At 41.5% G+C, this 19,004-nt stretch overlaps 1 protein-coding gene across 1 annotated transcript in view; it reads right to left on the reverse strand.

Annotated features, from left to right (window-relative positions):
• Adamts19 (ADAM metallopeptidase with thrombospondin type 1 motif 19) overlaps nt 1-11,505 on the reverse strand; it is a 175,119-nt gene extending 163,614 nt beyond the window's left edge. Inside the window, exons 1-2 of the mRNA XM_050120872.1 lie at nt 11,281-11,505; nt 10,131-10,780 (exon numbers count right to left, since the gene is read on the reverse strand). Of these exons, the coding sequence (XP_049976829.1) occupies nt 10,131-10,780; nt 11,281-11,368 (738 nt within the window). The 5' untranslated portion in view covers nt 11,369-11,505. The remainder of the gene's footprint in view (nt 1-10,130; nt 10,781-11,280) is intronic.
• Between the last annotated feature and the right edge of the window lie 7,499 nt (nt 11,506-19,004).

Raw genomic sequence — 19,004 nt, forward strand, 5'->3', positions numbered from 1 at the left:
TACAGTGTGTGTGAGTATGTGTGAGTGAGTGTGTGTGTGTGTGTGTGTTTGTGTATACCAGAAAAACACTGCCAGCTAAGCTACATCTTCAGTCTTTCTATTTCTTTAATTTTCCTTTTACCAGCTGACATAATTTACACTTGTGTTTATGTCTTGTCGACCTTCCTCTGACTACCCCGAAGCTCCCCTAACAATAAAAATTTTCCTATTGTCTTCTCCCTTAGAAATATGTGTGGAACATAAAATGCATAGGATAAAAACTATGACTTAATTCTGACCCCAAAATTTTAAAGATAACGTTATTTTTTCTAAAACGTTAAGTGACTTTAAAGCATCATTTATCATATGACCCAGTCATTCCATTTCAATATACTTACTCTAAGAGATTGAAAAATATGCATCTTCACAAAGTCTTATGCACAGATATTTATAGTAGCAGTAACCATAACAGCCCAAACATGGAAGGAAACTAAATGCACTTGACTTGGTGAAATGATAATCATAAATGATCCACCCAGGGATGGTAACGGGGAGAGGCTAGAAGATGGGCAGGCTAGGGTGGTGGGGAAAGTGATGCAATTCTATTTCAACTAAACACATTAAGACATAATGAAATAAAAAAATATATTAATCATCAAAATATTGATAACATGATGATTAATCCCGTCACAGAAATAGAGACTTTCAATTTCTTTTGATGAAAAGGAAACAGGGAATGTACAACATGGCCACGAACATGATGATAACTGAACAAAGATGGACACACACTAGCCTTGTATGATTTAAACTTGGCTATTGCCTGGAGATAAAGAGTGACTGCAGTGGAGTATGACAGACACTTGGAACTGATGGAAACGCTCTGAAACTCAACCACAGTGATGGCTGTACAATTCCGTAAATGTTCTAAAGACAACTGGATTGGACACTTAGCATAGCCGAACTTCGTGGTATAGAATTCATAACTCCAATCAATGATGGCAGGAAGAAAACATGCATAGCATCCTTTTCAATTCGTTATTTTACACAATGACTTGCTCAAGCCACACAAGAAGCCCACGGTGAAAGAGGAGGTAGCTTTGACATCCCATTTCTAGCTGAGGAGCTATTAGCAATTGATAGCTTCTGGGAGAATGAGAGCATTTTTTTTTTTTTTAAAAAGATGTGACTCCTGGTTGGTTGGCCAAGTTCCAGTGGATGACCACACATCCATGAATACATGAGCAGCACACTTTGGACATTGTGGGTTAACAAAGGAGAATAACAAAAGAGAACCGAGCAGACAGTGAACTGGGGAGATATGGGAGGACCTGGGGAATGAGGTAAATAAGATAAAAAAAAAAAAAAACACTGTATAAAATTCTTAAAGGACTAGGCCAGCTGGACTGGGACTGATGGAGCATGTGATCAAACCGGGCTCTCTGAATGTGGCTGACTTGGAGGACTGACTGAGAAGCCAAGGACAATGGCACTGGGTTTCTACTCCATGTACTGGCTTTGTGGGAACCTAGTCTGTTTGGATGCTCACCTTCCTAGACCTGGAAGGAGGGGGAGGACCTTGGACTTCCCACAGGGCAGGGAACTCTGACTGCTCTTTGGACTGGAGAGGAAGGGGGAGGGGGAATGGGGGGAGAGGGAGAGAATTGGGAGGAGAGGAGGTGATGAAAATTTGTAATAATAATAAAGAAAAATAAATAAATAAAATAAAATTAATTCAGAAAAAATTCTTAAAGGACTAATCAAAATAGAAAAGAAAAAGGAATTACTTTTTAGTTTTCAAATACAGTCTTTCTGCTTAAGGTTAAAACTAAGCCTATGAGTTATATCTTACCTGTTACGGAATATTCCTTTACACCACGTGAAGATGTGTCACTGTGATTGATTTAATAAAGAGGTGAATGGCCAACAGCTAAACAGGAAGAATTTTAGGTGACACTTCTAGGGACAGAGAGGTCTTGGGAAGAAGAAAGGCACAAAAGTCAACCTGGTGCAAAAAAAAGCAGGATGGGGAATATAGAGGAAAGGTAACCAAGCCATGTAAAAGAACATAGATTAAAAGATATCACTTAATTTAATTTTTAAGAAATAGTTAACAACAAGACTAAAAAACTAAGGCTAGGCCTTCATAGTTAATGTCTTCACTAATAAGTGGTTATTTGGGAGCTGGCAGACAGGACAGAAAAAGACTAGTTATACTCACCAACCTCTAACTTCCCTTATCTCCAAGATTCTAATACTGGTATCTACACAGTTCAAGTTAAGATATAAGGCACTAGGAAATCTAGTTAAAGGCATGATGATGAGGCTTGCCATGTAAGTGGTCACTCCTTTAGTTATGCCAGATTGAAGCAATGAAGCTAAAAAAAGAATCTGGAGCAATATGACCTCATGTTGGCCCTCTTAATATGCCTTTGATTTTGATGATTTCCCCCCTCCCCGCTCGCTGCCTCTCTGTCTTTTCCTCTTTCTCAGCCCCACACCCAGAGAATGACAATACTGGTCTAAGTTCAGTGCCATTTTTTCACAGCATATGAAGTATAAAGTGTTAATTTAGAGCAGATATGTGTACACTAATTATGAGATGAAATCAAGTGCCTCTTACTGGACAAGTGAGTACTGCCCTATCCAATCCCTGGGGTCTTTCCAACACTACCACATAATCACTCTATAAAAGTATCTGGGTAGCTTTGCATGGCTGAGCTCCCATTTTCTCACTTCCCTCAGTCTGGCATCAGAATAAAGATGAGATGGACACAGTGATGTGCTCACTGGAGCTGCACACACTGAAAGCCCTCGGCATTAAATCATGGTCTCCATTTGTCTAGGGGAACCTGTAAGCCTCTTTTTAGGAATCTCCTCCCCAAACCAAAAGCCTAAAGGGATTGCTATTCACCTCATCATTGTAGATATTGTCAATATATATGGATTAATTCCCTTATTTAACCCATTTCCTAGAAGGAGCACTCCTTTGTCTATTATTCATTCAATTAAACTCATCAAACTACCTAAAGTGCTGTAATTACTATTAAATTAAACATCCCTGTGCTAATGAGCTTCGATTTAAATATCCTGTTTTGTCTTGCTTTAGAAGTATTTTAAGACTTCTCTATAGATTTTAAAAAACATGCTTGTATGGATGGAGAGATGGTTCAGCATTTGGAAGTACATGTTATTCTTGCAGAGGTCCTGAGTTCATTTCCCAGCACCCGCACATTGGCCATAGCTCCAGTTCCAGGGGTTCAAATGACCTGTTCAGACCTCATAGGGCACCAGACATGCATGTGGTACAAAGTCATACATAAAAGTAGACACTCATAGATAAAAATAAAATAAATACATCTAATCTTTATATGTGCTTTTTATGATTCAGTTAGTAAAATTCAAAAAAGTAAATACTGGTAAGTAAATACAAAAATTTCTTCTTCAAATTTGGTACATGATAGGATTATCTCAAGCCTAAGATACAAATCAATACATGAGCAAGGAACTCAATATGATTGATACATAGAGCAAGAAATTATTATTGTACTTTCTGTTTTCCAAGCCTTCTGAATTAAAAGATGTTAAGGACCACTGATGAAGATTTACAGAGTACTGCACAATAGGCTTACTTATAAAGACTTTGCATGTAGGCATGTAGCTATGTAGAAAATGGATGTGCTCCTTAAGCTAGTTACTACCAATTACCTGAATTGAATAAGAACACCAATATGGAGCAATTGAATACAAAACGCAATGTGTGAGATCAAGAATGCCATCTGATTTTGTAAATCTGTAAAATTTAGTGCAGTCCTATGACCCCAAAAGGATATTTAACAAAGTACACCTAGATAGATAGATAGATAGATAGATAGATAGATAGATAGATAGATAGATAGATAGATGTTGAAATTGGAGCAGCGGGGCTGCGTCCCCAGCACCCCAGCCGCCTGCTAGCTTATGCCTGAAATAACAACACACAAACTGTATTTATTTAAAGACTGCTTGGCCCATTTTTATCTAGCCTCTTCTAGGTTAATTCTCACATATTAATTTAGTTCATTTCTAATCATCTGTGTAAGCACCCCAAGGTGTGCTTACCAGGAAGATTCTAGCCTACGTCCATCCTGGGTCAGAGTTGCCTGGGAGAGCGGAGTCTGGCGTCTCTGCTCCAGAGAGCAGAGCTGTTGGGTCTGACCTCACTTCCTCTTCCTCCCAGAATTCTATTCTGTTTACTCCACCCACCTATGTTCTAACCAATAAAATGGGCCAAGCCAGTTTCTTTATTAGCCAATGACCTTCCTCCATCAGATAGATAGACAGACAGATAGATAGATACTTTTTATTTAACCCCAGCATTTTGGAGGTAGGGGCAAGCAGATCTCAGTGAGTTCAAAGCCAACCTGGTCTACAGAGTGAGTTCCAGGACAGCTAGGGCTATACCGAGAATCCCTGTTTCAAAACACATAGAAAGAAAGCACACCTTTCCTAGTCTCCCAGTAACTTTAACCTTTTCATAAAACCATTAAAAGCTAAGTGTCTCTCTGGATGGAAGACTACAGAAGATATATTTAATTTTACTTATTTTTGAAATTGTTTTTAGAATGCATTTGTTATAATTAAATTTGTCTTTCAAAATATTGATATTTAAGGAACTCTATAATTAGAAATAAAGAAGAGCAAAAATCACATAGAAAAATAGGTAAAATATATAAAGAGAAATTCTATAAGATAATGAGAACCAAAAGAAAGAAATTTTAATAATAATACTAGTAACTCTACAGGGAAAGGGGAGCTTGCACACTTTTGTTGGCCTGTGTATAAAACACCACCACCTCACAATGCATTACCAATACGCATACCTTCCTTTTGACATGCAAAATGTTACCTAACCACCATGATGCCTTTACACTTCTGTGTATGTCACAGTTCATGACAGGAGAGTATTGGAGTCAAACATTCAAAGGTTCATCAAGCCAAACTGAGGCAGATAGTGGAAAAGCTTTGAGAACCCATTAAACAGAACTCCTCAAAAGGAAATCTCACACATGCCGGTGCGGATATCACAATAATCGCAAAGTTACATGTGCATACGCTTGTGCATTCGTAACCTCCAGATCATGTGCCACAAAAAGCACGTTTTATACTTGGGAAAAACAATAAGTAACAAGGAGGGAACAGATAGAAGAGGAGTTTTCATTATATCATTGTTGGGGGTTCTACATGGTAAGATTTGAATCCTTCTTATTTCAAGAATAATTTATTTTGGCCTTAGATTGTAATGGGAGAAGAGCCACGTATGCTCATCAAGATTCAAAATCATTTTGCTGAACTCTGAATAATCCATGCTCTAACATCAAATATTATAGATTTAATCATCTCAGATCAACTGATGTCCGTTCCTTTGGTGGTCTCTCCTTAATAAATGTTAGGTTTTTCTCTCTTTCTCTTTGATTTTCTACAATTCTGTCACAGTATGTCAAAATTTGGGTATCTCTTTTTTGATGATCAGAATGGGAAGATGACGCAGGATATTTATAGAGAGATAAAGCAAGAAGACGCTCTTAGCAAGTAGTTCTCAACCCTTGTAAGACTATGACCCTTTAATACAGTTCCTCATGTTGTGGTGACCCCAACCATAAAATTACTATAATTGCTACTTCATAACTGTAATTTTGCTGCTGTTATGAATTGTAATGTCAATATCTGTGTTTTCCGATGGTCTTAGGAGACCCCTTCAGCCCCCACCAGGGGTGGCAACACACAGATTGAGAACCACTGCTTTCAGCAGAGTTAAAATTTTCTGTCTTGCAGGGAAGCATGCTAAGCTGAAGAAGTAAATAACTAAATGGCTTCGGAAAGTCTGTGAAACTCAACATAATCATTAGGTCTCTCCTCCCTGAGCATACATAAACAGAAAGAACTGCTAAGAGACACTCTCGAATAAGCTGAACTGCCTTGAAGCGGGGATCAGGTCAGCCTCAGACCAACTAGGCTACTTTGAAAGAACATTCTCCAACCCAATGAGCTGCTCGCAGGCTGGGAAGTATGTTCCAGGTTCCCAGTTTTTGTTGGTGGGGACTTTGGTAATGCAGCTGTCTGAGTCATTTTTGCTTCTGTAATAGACTCCTTCCCCGTGTTCTTGTAAACAATCCCCATGAAACGCACTGGTTCCCAAAGCTGGACTTTAATGGTAGCCTTACTGTGGTCTGTTACCAGCTTGCTATCTGGGGTACGTTGACCGGGTCACCTCTCCCCAGGAAGACTGCCACACGGTGTTCAGACATGTAGCCCACTTGCTCTATGTGTCAAACAGTCTCCTTCCTTTCTCCCTGCCCTGACTTCTGCTCTCATACCTTAACTTATCCAAAATAGTAACTTGTTCAAAATTCATCACAGATTAGAATTTTTGAGTACAGGAAAAGTACACGTGAAAAAAGAAAAAAAAAAGTATTTTTCTGTATCAAACAGTAAACAAAATGACCACTTATATTAAAAACTCTTGTTTGATCTTTGGAAGGGTTTCAGGCTAGTCTTGAACTCGCAATTCTCCTGCCTTAGCCTCTGAGTTAAAACTCTCAGTGTAAGTAAAGAATCGGCTATGCTTTAGTCACTACTATTCACCATTCTGAGAAAATTATCTACATATTTAGCAATAAGCAAAAAGACACTGGCCGACTTTTCTTTGGCTCAGTACGTGGATTTGATTGTTTTACAGGGTCACGTTGCTGGAAATGCAGGACAGCTGTACAGTGCTTGACTGTACATGAAGACTGAGCATAACTGAAACAATGTCATGGTGTCCATTTCAGGCTAACATCACTGCTGTACTGTTTTGCGGAACTGGTTATTTTCATATACTTTACATTTTAAAGACAATGATGGAAAGCCCTTTATTCGTTATTTTTATTATTATTATTATTATTTATTCAGTGGTATGGTTTTCTTGTTGTTTGTGTAGTTTTGCCCATTAACAACTAGTCATCTCTTAAGGATTTGGGAATGAAAGCAAGACACCCAATCCCAGCACTCAATCTACTACACTTCCTGCTTATCTAGTGATTGACAGGTTAGGGTGAGTGCTCCTTGAAAAGCATCAACACTGCCTCCTCTGCTTCTGTTTCTGTTATCTACAGTCTTTAGGCACAAGAGTCGTTGGCAGATATCTGACTGATCGATGCTACTGTGTTGGAGGTCCAGTCAATCTAGTAAATAGCTAAGCAAAGGTTATCATTCAGTACTAGCCTAACTAGGGGGAGAAGACACAATAAGACCTCATATGTAAAACAGTTGCTAGATACACAATTGTTATATGTCCATTTTATAAGGGGAAAATGGAGACTCAGAAATACCGAGTGCTTTGATGAGGCAGAACTTAGTCCTCTATCCAAAATATCCATTCCATCACTAGTACTTTCAAATTACAAACTGGATGAATATCTGGGAAATAAATGTCTAATCTGTTAAGTACTTAGCTCTTTACAAAACTGGGCAGCTGATAACCTTTTTCCTTTTATTAAAAATGTGAACCTTTTAAAATATGTCATAATCAAGAAGGTAATTCATCTCTATGGTTCAGTAGTAGCTAGCAATTAAAACTCATTATGGAAAGAACAAATAACTGGATGCATGGTGATTTACCCTTGTCGAACCACCAGTAAGAAAGCCTTTGCTGATGGAGAAGAATGACGCTGTTACCCACCAAAGGCTGTAACATTTGGAAGTAATCCACCTTCTGCAGGATGGTGTCTCCCACAAGGGTTACAGGATGGGCAGCAATGTGGTCTAGGCTCATCACATTAGCCAAACAAGGCCCGAGAAGATGCCACTCTGGAGGTCTAATCCAAATGGACATTTTAAGGTCTTCTGTTTCTTCTGGTCTAGACACCGAGTTTGTTTTGTTCATTTCCTTTACGGGCTCTGCCAACACCTCCCACGGTCTCTTCGCTCTACCTGAAGCACTCCATCACGTGGCTGGAGAGACTGTCTCCCCATTCTTAGAAACCCAGTTAAACTTCTGAGTATTGGAAAGCTGGCCTCAACTTCCCTACCTAGGGTTTTACCTTGGGCAAGGATTTTTAAATTCAGGTGAGACATTTGACTCCTGACAATGGCATTGCCATTGCCGTGTGACTTCTTGTCATATCCATTTATTTATATGGGCAACTTCATTGTGTGCCTCTGAAGACAGGTTATTCTAGCCCTTAATACAAGATCCAATTAATAGCCATAAAGTTGACTATTTAAATTTTTAATTCAATCATTTACTTATCTCATGCCACAGATGAGAGGGGTAAAGAACTTTTCACCAGGGAAGAAGCCAAAGCTGGAGTCAAGATCACGAATTATCCTCTCTTCCCTAGTCCAGGAGCTCCTAAGGAAGGGGCTAGCATGGCAGTTAGAGTAGTAGACTTACCCTCTTGGCTGTCTGCCTACGTTTTTACTCAAATTCTGACTGCTATACTGTATTTCTGGCAACGTCAGTTCTCTTCCACAACAAAGACTTCCCAGTTCAGAGTATATCCTTGTGTGGCTGGTAGGAAAAGTGAGCAAAACTCCAGCATGATAAACAGGGAGGAATGTCAAACTCTCATTCCGGCCATGAAAACCCCAGTCATAATTCTAACTTTGCTCCCTTAAGTATGGTGAGAGGACATAGCTCATTTGGAAAATCTGACCCACAGCCCAAGACTCAATACAGTGAAATGCTTTGTCCCCTTACTGCTCTTACCACACCAGGAACGTTCTATATGTAATTATTTAATCCCCAGCCGAAAGCTAGCAGACAATGAAACTCCCACAAAATGTTTACCCTGCTGAGGCGTTCCAGTATCAGTTCCACCGAAAACATTTTCAAAGCTTTCCACGTCATTTTTCCAAGTCACCTTCCCAGTCATGCCTAAAATGCCTATATTTGAATATTCACCATCTAGTAAAACATAGCCCTGGCCAACAATTCCCAGCATTCAAGCACAAGAACTTTGGTGGCATAGGTAAAGTTTCCAAATCTTGTTTTGTTTGGGTTTTTAACCATTTTTTTTCTCTTTAGCATTCCTTGCCTTTGGGTGGCTTTTGACTGTCATCTATTGCTGTTGGATTTTCCTCCACGGCATCAAATTGCTTTTTTGTAAATTCTTATAAATAAGAATTATATTAATGGTCCCCTCTGAGGAGCAATAGCAACTCGCGGGAAATAGTTATACCAATAGTTATACCAATAGTTAAGGTTATAGGGGCTATGGCAGGAAAATAAGGCAAAGACGGGTACCGCCACTGAGCTGAACATGTAAGGTTCTTTAGAATAGTCAATTTTGTCATCTATATTTTTATACCCACACAAAGTAAAGGTCAACTTAGGGACGCTAATGAAGTCAAGACATGAAGAAAAGTCAAGTAATGAACATGGATAAAGTGACTTTCTCAACAGGAAAGCAATTCCACCTTCAAACTTTCCAACATGGACTCTAGAGAGGAAAGGGGGCTGTTGTAAAATAGCATGAAAAAGAACAAGAGTAAAAAAAAAAAAAAAAACCTAGCCCCCTGCTGGTGGGATTCCAGGAGTGCCCTATGGCAGCAAACCACTGCTTTAGATTGAGTACCTTTGCAATGGTATTTTCGAGAATGAATGTTGTGAGTGAGTACGGATTCTATAAACACCTGTCAGAATGTAACTACCAGAGAACTGTTCTGAGCTGCTTAGTCGTGGGGCACTCAAAACAATACAAACGAACAAACACCGTAAAACCACAGATGACGGACGAACTGAGGGTGGGGGGCAAATACAAACAGGATTCAGTATGGTGCATATTTCAAACTGCTCAAAGACACCAACCACATGGTGGACGTGCTTCAGAAATTCGAAAACCATTAGTTGAACCACTTGCAAGAATAAGAAGGCAGACTCCCAAAGAAATTGGCAGTTCCCTCGAAAGCTCCCTGTCTGCAGTAAGACCTTAGGTTCACTGCACCGCTCTGGTAGTGTTTCCTTTAGAAACGCTTAGTGTAGACACCTGGGTGGTAAGGTGTCCAAGTAAGCTCAAATAAACGCTTGAAAGAATGGAGGAGGAGGAGGAGGAGATGTATGCAAAACAGCTGGCGTATTTAAAAAAAAAAAAGGATGTAATGGAGAGAGCTGGGGAAGGGAGGGCGCTTACCAGGCCACCTCCACAGGTGCTGAAAGAGGCCAGAGAGCCAGGATGGTGCAGCACCGTCCCAGTGTAAAAGCAGGCGGAGTCTGGCGGCGTGGGAGGTCGAGGGTCAGCCTCTGCCCGGGTGGGCTCGGGAACTGGATTTGGCCACTGCTCCACCGCGAAGCGCTGCGCCAGGAAGCGGCCATCTCTCCGGAGCAGCAGGTACAGGTCTCTGGAGAGGGCCGGGATTCTCAGTAGCACCTCCTCAGTGCTGGGTTCCTCTTGCTGGGCCGGGGGTGGGGACGAGGGGGATTGCGGGGCCGACGGCGACTGCCACGAGGCCGGGTCTCCCGAGGACAGGGAGGTATCTCCACTGGATCCCCGAGGCAGCTCCTGAGATTCGAGTTCCTCCTCGTCCTCATCACCTGGCTGCGGGGTAGACTCGAACCAGGACTCTGACTGGCCATCGGGGGCTTCTTCCAGCGGCGCCCGGGCCACCGAGCGCACTTCGCGCGAGCTGCCAGCAGCCTGCGTCCGGCCGCCGCTCCCAGCGCCGCGCCCCCAGCCCGGATCTGCGCTGCCCCCGCTGCCGCCCGCCGCGTCCAGAGACTCCCGGCGCCAGAGTGCAGGAAACACGACTTCCCACTCTTCGACGTCGGGTGTGAGCTGTAGTCCTGTGAATGAGGTAGACGGGCGCAGGGCTTAAAGTTTAGGCAAGCATTCAGGCATAAGGTCCCCACAGATAACATGCGCTTGCACGAATGCGAGGAGACTCCTGCAGGACCTGAAGTCTTACAGACCTCGACACTTTCATACTAAAAGTGTGGCGATATTATTTAAGCATATACTAACTGAAACCGGTGCAAACTCCAATAAGCTCGCAAAAGAAATAAATGGCAAGCTACCCGGTTTCCTCCGGGTACGGTAAACACAGCTCTGAACCATGACTTGGGGTGGGATTGGGGGAGCTGATTTTACAGATGTTAAAATCAGGCCAAGGAAAGGGCCCTTCGCTTGTGACCCTGACCTGCTCATATGCCCAGCAAGCTGTTTTCCTGCTACCCACAGAGCTCTGCTCAACACGCACGGGGTGCGCCAGTTCTGCCTTCCCGTGTGTCCTGGGTCCTCACTGGCCAAGTGGGAGAGGAAGCTGGAAAGTCACTCTAGAACGTACCTGAGATTGTCCCATGCGACAGGAAGCCCAGCTGGTAGAGGAGGCAGCAGCAGCAGCAGATGCGAGTCAGGCGCATCTCGGGGCCCATCTCCACAGTGCGCGCCTCCCGCGCGATCCACAGCGCACGCAGCCGCCTCCCCGGAGCGCCGGCGGCCAGGCGGCGACTGTGCCCGGGCCCTTTGTCTGCCAGGGGCGGGGGGCGGAGGGGGGGGGCAAGCTGTGTGACTCCCGGAGCCCGGGCGGGGCTGGGGTGGGGAGGAGCGGCGAGCAGCACTCGGGCTCTCCACACTCCAGCTCCCGGGCGAATTAGGTGATGAGTCGACTTTCTGTGCTGTGGACCGTGCAGGAGTTTTTAGGCCCCGCGGGCCAGAGCCTGAGCCCCGCGGGACAGTCCCGCAGTCCGCCGAGAGCCGGGAGACGCGCGGAGGACCGGCCGGTCTCGGATCCGGCGGAGTAGTGCGATCCCAGCCGATGCTCGCCGCCGGCACCCGCACAGAGTGAGGCCGGTGCCCGGGTTTGGACAGCTTGCCTTAGCAGAGCTCTGCACACTCCCTGGGACGCCTAGGAGAAGAGAGGGCTGGATGGGGGAGGGGGCGGGAGAGCGCGCGCTTCTCAAAGAGGTGTGGAGGTTGGGGTCAGACCAGAATCAGGGACCCAGGAGTGCCCGCCAAGCTTGACGTTGCTGGACAAAGGTCCCAGAACACCTCACACGTGCTCTCAGGCTGGGAAAGAGTGGTGTTGGGACCCAAATTCTCTCACCTGACTCCTGATTGGCCATTCAGAAAGACCTAATTTGCATCCCCCACCTTCTGCCCTAAGGGGTGACGAGGGGGTGCTGTGGCCTAGGTAAAGGCAGGTAGGGGGCCCTCCCCTTCCTATCTCACTCTCCCTCGCAGGCTCCTCCTCTGTTGAGTTTTGCCACTACCTGCCCAACACACACAGCAGAACTCAGTACATACTTGAGGACAGATCAGAAGCTTGTGCATCAGAGATTTTCTGATTTGTCTACTTGATGTCTCAGAATCCATTCCAAACCAGGAGGGAATAAAATTTCTCAAGGATCATACCAGAATAGTAACAACAGACACCACTGAGTTTTCAGTTCTCTACCACCTTTTCTTAGCTTCTCCTCCTCCTCTCCCCCTTTTCCCCTTCTTGGAGTAAAATTCAGGAGACCAATGTGAACAATTGTTCTGTAAAGCTCTCATACCAGGTGAGACTATCTTGCCTCTTTTGTGTTGTGCATAAGAGATGGTTTTTTTCTCCTCTCAAACATTCCTCTTTCTCTTTTGCAGCCCCCACCTCTCTGGAAGTCACATTGAACTTACAAGGGTGATGAATCCAGCCCGCTATTTCAGTCCTCTACACAAGGCCAGGCACCAAGAGTTCATACCAATACACTTTAAAATAAAATGGACCATCCACTAAGAGTAGCTTCCCACATCCCTTGATGTTTTACCTTAGCTTCCCAGTTTCAAAGGCTGTGACTTTGCCTTTAATGGAGGGAGAAGATCTTATTTCAAAGGCAGCCTATTTGAATTGTTTGGATAAGCTTGGTCCTCGAGTGCTCTGGGTAGCACAGTCTAAAAACACACATGAAACACGCTAAATGAGTTGGCCACCACAATCTGTAAACTCTCTAAAACTGGAGCGACTAGGTTGTGAGTTCTCAGAGACACACCTGTTGCTTGTTTTCACAAAACTGCGTTACACACAGGATTCAACCGAGCAAAGAACGGAGCTGGGAAGGTGGATGCTACAGGACAATATGGAGAGGGAGGCGGGTTCTGCTAGCATACGGGGCTTAAGATATTTCTCACATGTTTTTACAATAACATATTATAGGATGAGAATAAGATATTTCTCTCGTGTTTTACCCAAAGTAAAATTGCAAGAGAAATGCATATTAAATTATGTATACTTATTGGAATACAGTTGGGATTTCTTAAAACTCGATGAACAATATTTTTAAGTTAAATGTGTTAAAGGTCAAGGGCTGCCAAGGTCAAGTTCCCAGCTCGACTGTAGTGATTTCCTATGAGTTCTTCATGACAGAGGTAAATGAATTATTGCAGGAATAATTACCTACATTCCAGCCAGCTTTGCTTCCTTCCATTTGAATACTAATAACATTTATTTTGTACAGAGTCAAATGCTTTTATAAATAGTTTTCATTGAGTTGGTTTCCACATTTATTCCTCCTACCAGACTATAAAGTTTTGAAAGGTAACTGTGATTTTGTTTGCCTATCTTTCTGCAGCATACTGGTTCATTTAATGAGCCACACTGAATAACAGTTCTAATCCTCACGAAATTTCCAAGATACTATTTATTCCAATTTCAACTCCATGATCCAGAATTGACACTAGTTTTAGCTGCTGATCTGCCATGATCAACTTGATGTGTTTGGCTAAGAAACAAAACAAACCTCAGAGAGGAATGGTGTGTGGGGGAATGTCTGTGCTCTAACTAGAAAAGAGTTTTATGAGTATCAGTGAAAGTGGATTTGCTCTCTCTCTCTTTCTCTGTCTCTGTCTGTGTGTGTGTGTGTGTGTGTGTGTGTGTGTGTGTGTGTATGAAAGAAAGAACTAGTCTGATTTAGGACTCAGGGAAGCTGAAAGAGAGAAGAAAGGGGAGGACTGCGGCACGTGTGTGTACATCAGCAACCTCTGAGGAAAGAAAAAGAAATATACCACCTATGACAGGTTGCTCTGTATTTCACCAGACGCTAACTAGAATCAACCATTCGCTGCGCCTGTGTTCTCAGAACACAGACACAGGGAGGAGAGGTAGATGGCTCAGACTGGAAATAGGAAGGGACAACTGGGCTTGTGCACAGTGTTCACATGTTGCGTTTTACAAACTGGATGATCCTTATGCAGAGTTGGCTTCCCCATCTCCAAATGCTCTTACGCTCATCCTCATTGATTGGCACTGGGCTTCTCACAGCAAAAAGCTAACCTTAAATACTCCCCTCTCCAGGGCAGAATAAAGACTTAAAATATTGAGAAAATACAAAAAAGAAAACCCTTTACTGGATTTCATAAGGGTATTAAATCTTTGCATTGAAATGGAGAGCACAGCTTTAAGTGCTTCTGGCCATGCTAGAAAAAAAAATATGGACCATATTTTAACTCGGAACTCGGACTTTGAGGAATTAGCAAGCAGACAAGATGGGGACCAGAGAGATGACTCAGCAGAGAAAAACACCTGCCACCAAGCCAGAGGACTTGAGTTCAAACCTTTGGATCCTCATGATAAGAAAGGATCAACTTCTGCAGCTGTCCTCTGACACATGTGTGCACACACAAGCAGATATGTGTGCATGCACACACACACACACGCTTTTACTCAAAAGAAGGTTTTAAAATGATAAGCAAAATAAGCAGGAAAGACATGTTGAACAATAGTTGTTGGGCACTAAACCACATGCAGTCTAGGGTTATGACTCAAGAGAGAAAGGAACAATTGAAATAAACACTATAATTTGCTTAGCCCACCAACTGGAAGCGAATATTCAGAATACAAAGGAATCAAACAAAGTCCTGAGGGCTAGAACACAAAATAATGTAACTAGAATTTACAAAGTACCAATACCAGAGAAGAGGGGGCTTCAGGGAGTGCAGCGATTATGTTGTCAAATAACAGTCTTAAAAGTTTAAAATCATTAAACATTTACAGTTTCACAATTTCTAAGGAGTCTAGGAGCGGCTTGCTGGGTCTTTCTGTCTAGAGGTCTCTGCAAAGATTGCAGTCAAACTCTTGGCCAGGAGTATAGTGTAAGAACATTTAACGGGAAATAGAATTTCCAGGCTTGCAGCTTGCTACATGAATTTCCTCATAGGGTTGCTGGGCACATGTATTGCAGTCTGAGAGAAATGGGCCCCTCAAAGAAGGAGCCATAGTATTTCATAACTTCAAGAGAGGTGACCCATCACTTATACTGTAGTCTGAGTATCAAAAAAAAATCACAATGTTCAACTCATACTCAAAGGAAAATGTCGTAAAGAGTTTTTGAATGAAGATTTTAAATTGTTTTTTTAATTTATTATGTCATACATGTACATAATAAAATGTGATCATGTGTTACAACCACGTGGTTCTTTCCTACCTATGCTTCGGTCCTCTTTGAATATAAATGCTACAACTGCTGCCTCCACTGTTAGCTTGTTTGGTACATGGGAGTTGAATAATTTGCTCCTCAAGTTTCTCCGGTGTACACAGAGGAGAGGACATGAAATCAATGATTCAGGAGGACTATCATGCACACCTGGAAGTGAGGTATGTAGTGGCATTCTAGTCTAGTCAGAATTGGTGAGCTCGGGAGCAGTCGTTCCCTGGCCTTAATAAATGAAATAAAGAGCCATCAGGAGCGATAACCAATATCAAGTTTGGGCCTCTCCACACAAACATGTCTCAATGGATAGAAACATTTGGTGTGCAAGCATGAGGACGGAATTTGTATTGCAGTCAGCACCCATGTAAAAAAGCCAGGCATAGCTATGCGTACCTGTATCGCAAGCATTGTGAGTCCTTGAAGCTCACTGGCCAGGCAGTCTAGTCAAAACTGTTGAGTTTCTTACTGCCTTCAAAGCAGTAAAGCAGGTAGAAATAGACGAAGATATTGTGTATCTTCTGGGTTTTTGTTTTTAGGTATGTTCATGAGTACATGCACAAACACAGTGCATAACACACACACACATGCACACACAAACAATGCTTGCAACACATTCAAAAAATGAACAAAAATCCTGGACAAAGGACATAGAAGATATCAGTATTACACTATCAAATTGCTAATTGTAAATACTTTAAAGCGAATAAAACTTAAGAAAGGCTCATTTGTGACACTTTAGCCTCTCACTGATAACTCTTTGCATTCTCAGAATTTAAGTTTCTTTTATGGCAGTGCTCACTGGTAGTGTATCAGAACTTCTAAAGCTACTCATTGTCTACTGCTATGTAAAATATTAAGTCAGAACCCCATATATTTTTAAAAAGCAAGGCAAAATTAAAAACTTTAAAAAGGCAATTTAACATTATCTTTTTAAGGAAAAGAACTATTTGGATATTTCTGATTCAGATTTTCTGATGAGAAGGAATTGAACGACAGGTCAGAGACACTGGCCATAGTCACTGAAGAAGACTCGAACAGAAGACCTTTGTTCTTCACAGAGGTGTTGTTCAAGATAAAACAACGGTATGCTCAAGATAGGAGCCTAGCACCTAGATAATATAATGATAGAATTGACCATCATTTTTCCCATAGCCTGTCAGGCATGATTTATTAAGTCAAGCACATTAGATAAAAGAATTGGGTTGCATCCTGTATGAGCAGAATACCATGAAAACTGTGAGCAGATCCTAGAAACGTCAGAGCTTGGAATTCTAGGAGCTCTGTGTGCTCTGATTTGTACAAGTACCTGAAGCAACTACCCACTGGCTAGAGCCAGGAAATAAGGAAGCCTCAGAACTTACCTCTGAGGCAGTGCAAGGGCCTCAGCTAGAGTTGAGGGGCTGCAAAATGCACAGGGAATTAGAAAGTTTCGTAGAAAAGCATCTGCTTAGCAGTGAGACGAAGTTAGCCTTGTCATTAAGGTTGACATGCGGCCATCTTAGCAATGCTTTAAAGTCTCAATGTGATCCATCTCTTTCCAAGTAACGTAACTCCCTATTAGAACAAGTGCCGAATTTAAAAGAATAATGATTTATTTTTTAAAATAGCAACAATGCAAGAATTTCATTCTCTGGCATCTGGGAAAAAAATTGTATGCAAGCCTAAAATTGAATGATATGGCCTAATAACAAAAAAAGAAAGAATGAAAAGAAAGTCGATTAGTAAAAAACAGATGCAGATACAATAGAAATAACACGAGCCAAGAAAAGCATTAAAGGGGTATAATAAATATGTTTTAAATGTATAAGAAGGAAGAAACCATAAGCCCAAGGTAGAGTGAGGATAAGATGACCAAATATGAAACTGTCAATAAAAAATCTGCAATATTTTAAATACAATTTCTGGTTTATTAATCTGTCTTTATAGTTTGTCTTTTTGATTTTAAATTTCCAATATTGTCATTTTCTCTTATATTTCTTTTAGAACAGCTAAAGCTTTATCAGATTAGATAACTCATCCCTCACTCTGACTCAATTCTTATAACAGGGTCAAAGTAGTATCATGGTTCCTGTGTATATATATACACCTATGGATATTTTCCATTACTAGTGTAAATAATTTCATGCTCAATATTAATTAAAACCAGGAAAGCAATCGTTTTTCTATAACCATTAGAACTGATGAACTTTTAAAAATTTCTACAGTACCAAGTGTTTGTTTGGATATGGAAAAAAAAAAAACCTATATCCCCACACAGGGCATGTGAAAGCAATATGATAGAGTCACTTTGGAAATATTATTTTTTAAAAAATATTTGTTAAGTATGTATTACTGTACAACTCAACAACTAAGTCCCTAGAAACTTATCTGAGAAAAATGAGTGTACATGTAAAAAAAAATGATGTATCTTTGAGAATTCATGTCACTTTTGTTCATATAGACAAAACCAGAAGTGGCACTGTGCTTCAGCTGATAAAGTAGACAAGGAGCTGTCTTACATACCTTTAGTGGAAAATTATTCAGCGTGAAAGAATGTAGCTACTGTTCATTCAGTAACACAGATGTTTCTCAAGAGCAGGATTCTAAGTGAAGGAAGCTTTTAGTTCTATGAAAATCCACAAAAGGGAAAAATCTCAAATACGACTTGCTGAGGCAACCAATGGGCATAGATGGCGAAGCAAGACAAGGGATTGGATAATGTAAGTGCTTTGAGTTATGGTTATGACAAAGGTTAAATGATCATGGACATTACTCAGGACTTACTAAAATCATATACTTAACATGAAGGGAATTTATTGTACTTAAAGTATATCTAATTAAATCTTTTTTAAAAAATTTTAAATGTTGGCTAAGTTTCCAGTATCAGGCATTTCTCTTGCCCTCAGATGAGTACCGTAATTGATTATCCATTTCCAATGGGCAGTCATAAAGATATACACACACAAGCAATACTAACCAGACTCTACAGATTGTGTTTGTACATTTATGCATTCATACGTTTATGCAACACTAATAAAGAAAATGAAGCTGTGAATTTTAGAGGGAGTTGGGAAGAGTGGGAAAAGTTGGAGAAAGAAAGAAAAGAGGAAAAAGTGATATGATCATATTTTAATTATTTTTAATAAAAATGAAATAAAATATGCTAAATTTGTGATGGTTCAAATATTTAAATTCAGACAGCTAGAGAACGTAGTTTTCAGGAGTTGAGACCTTTCCTCCAGATTCCACATTCAGTATGGTCATCATCAGTCATCCAGATGCCCAGACCATGAAGGCCACTCTTGTCTCGTTTACATCAGTCCAACTGATCATCAAATTACTGTCTTGTTTTCCTCACTTCCTAGCTTCAGGCTTTCATTGCTATGCTCTTAGTGTAAAAGCTGCATCTCCTCAATAGCCTGCCTCCTGCTGTCCTATTGTCTCTATACAATCCGATTTTTATTCTGTAGACAGAGCTATTATTTAACATGTAAACAAAACCCTGCAAATGGCTTTTTGTGCTCTTAGGACCAACTTTAAACTCCTCAACAAACCTAAAGACCTGTGTGGTCCACACGCTTCCATTTCTTCAGACAAATCACATTATATTCCTCCCTTAGGACGTCTT

The sequence above is a fragment of the Alexandromys fortis genome, unplaced genomic scaffold, assembly GCF_014885135.2.
Source record: "Alexandromys fortis isolate MF-2015 unplaced genomic scaffold, M_Fortis_MF-2015_v1.1 scaffold_181, whole genome shotgun sequence".
Lineage (NCBI taxonomy): Eukaryota > Metazoa > Chordata > Mammalia > Rodentia > Cricetidae > Alexandromys > Alexandromys fortis.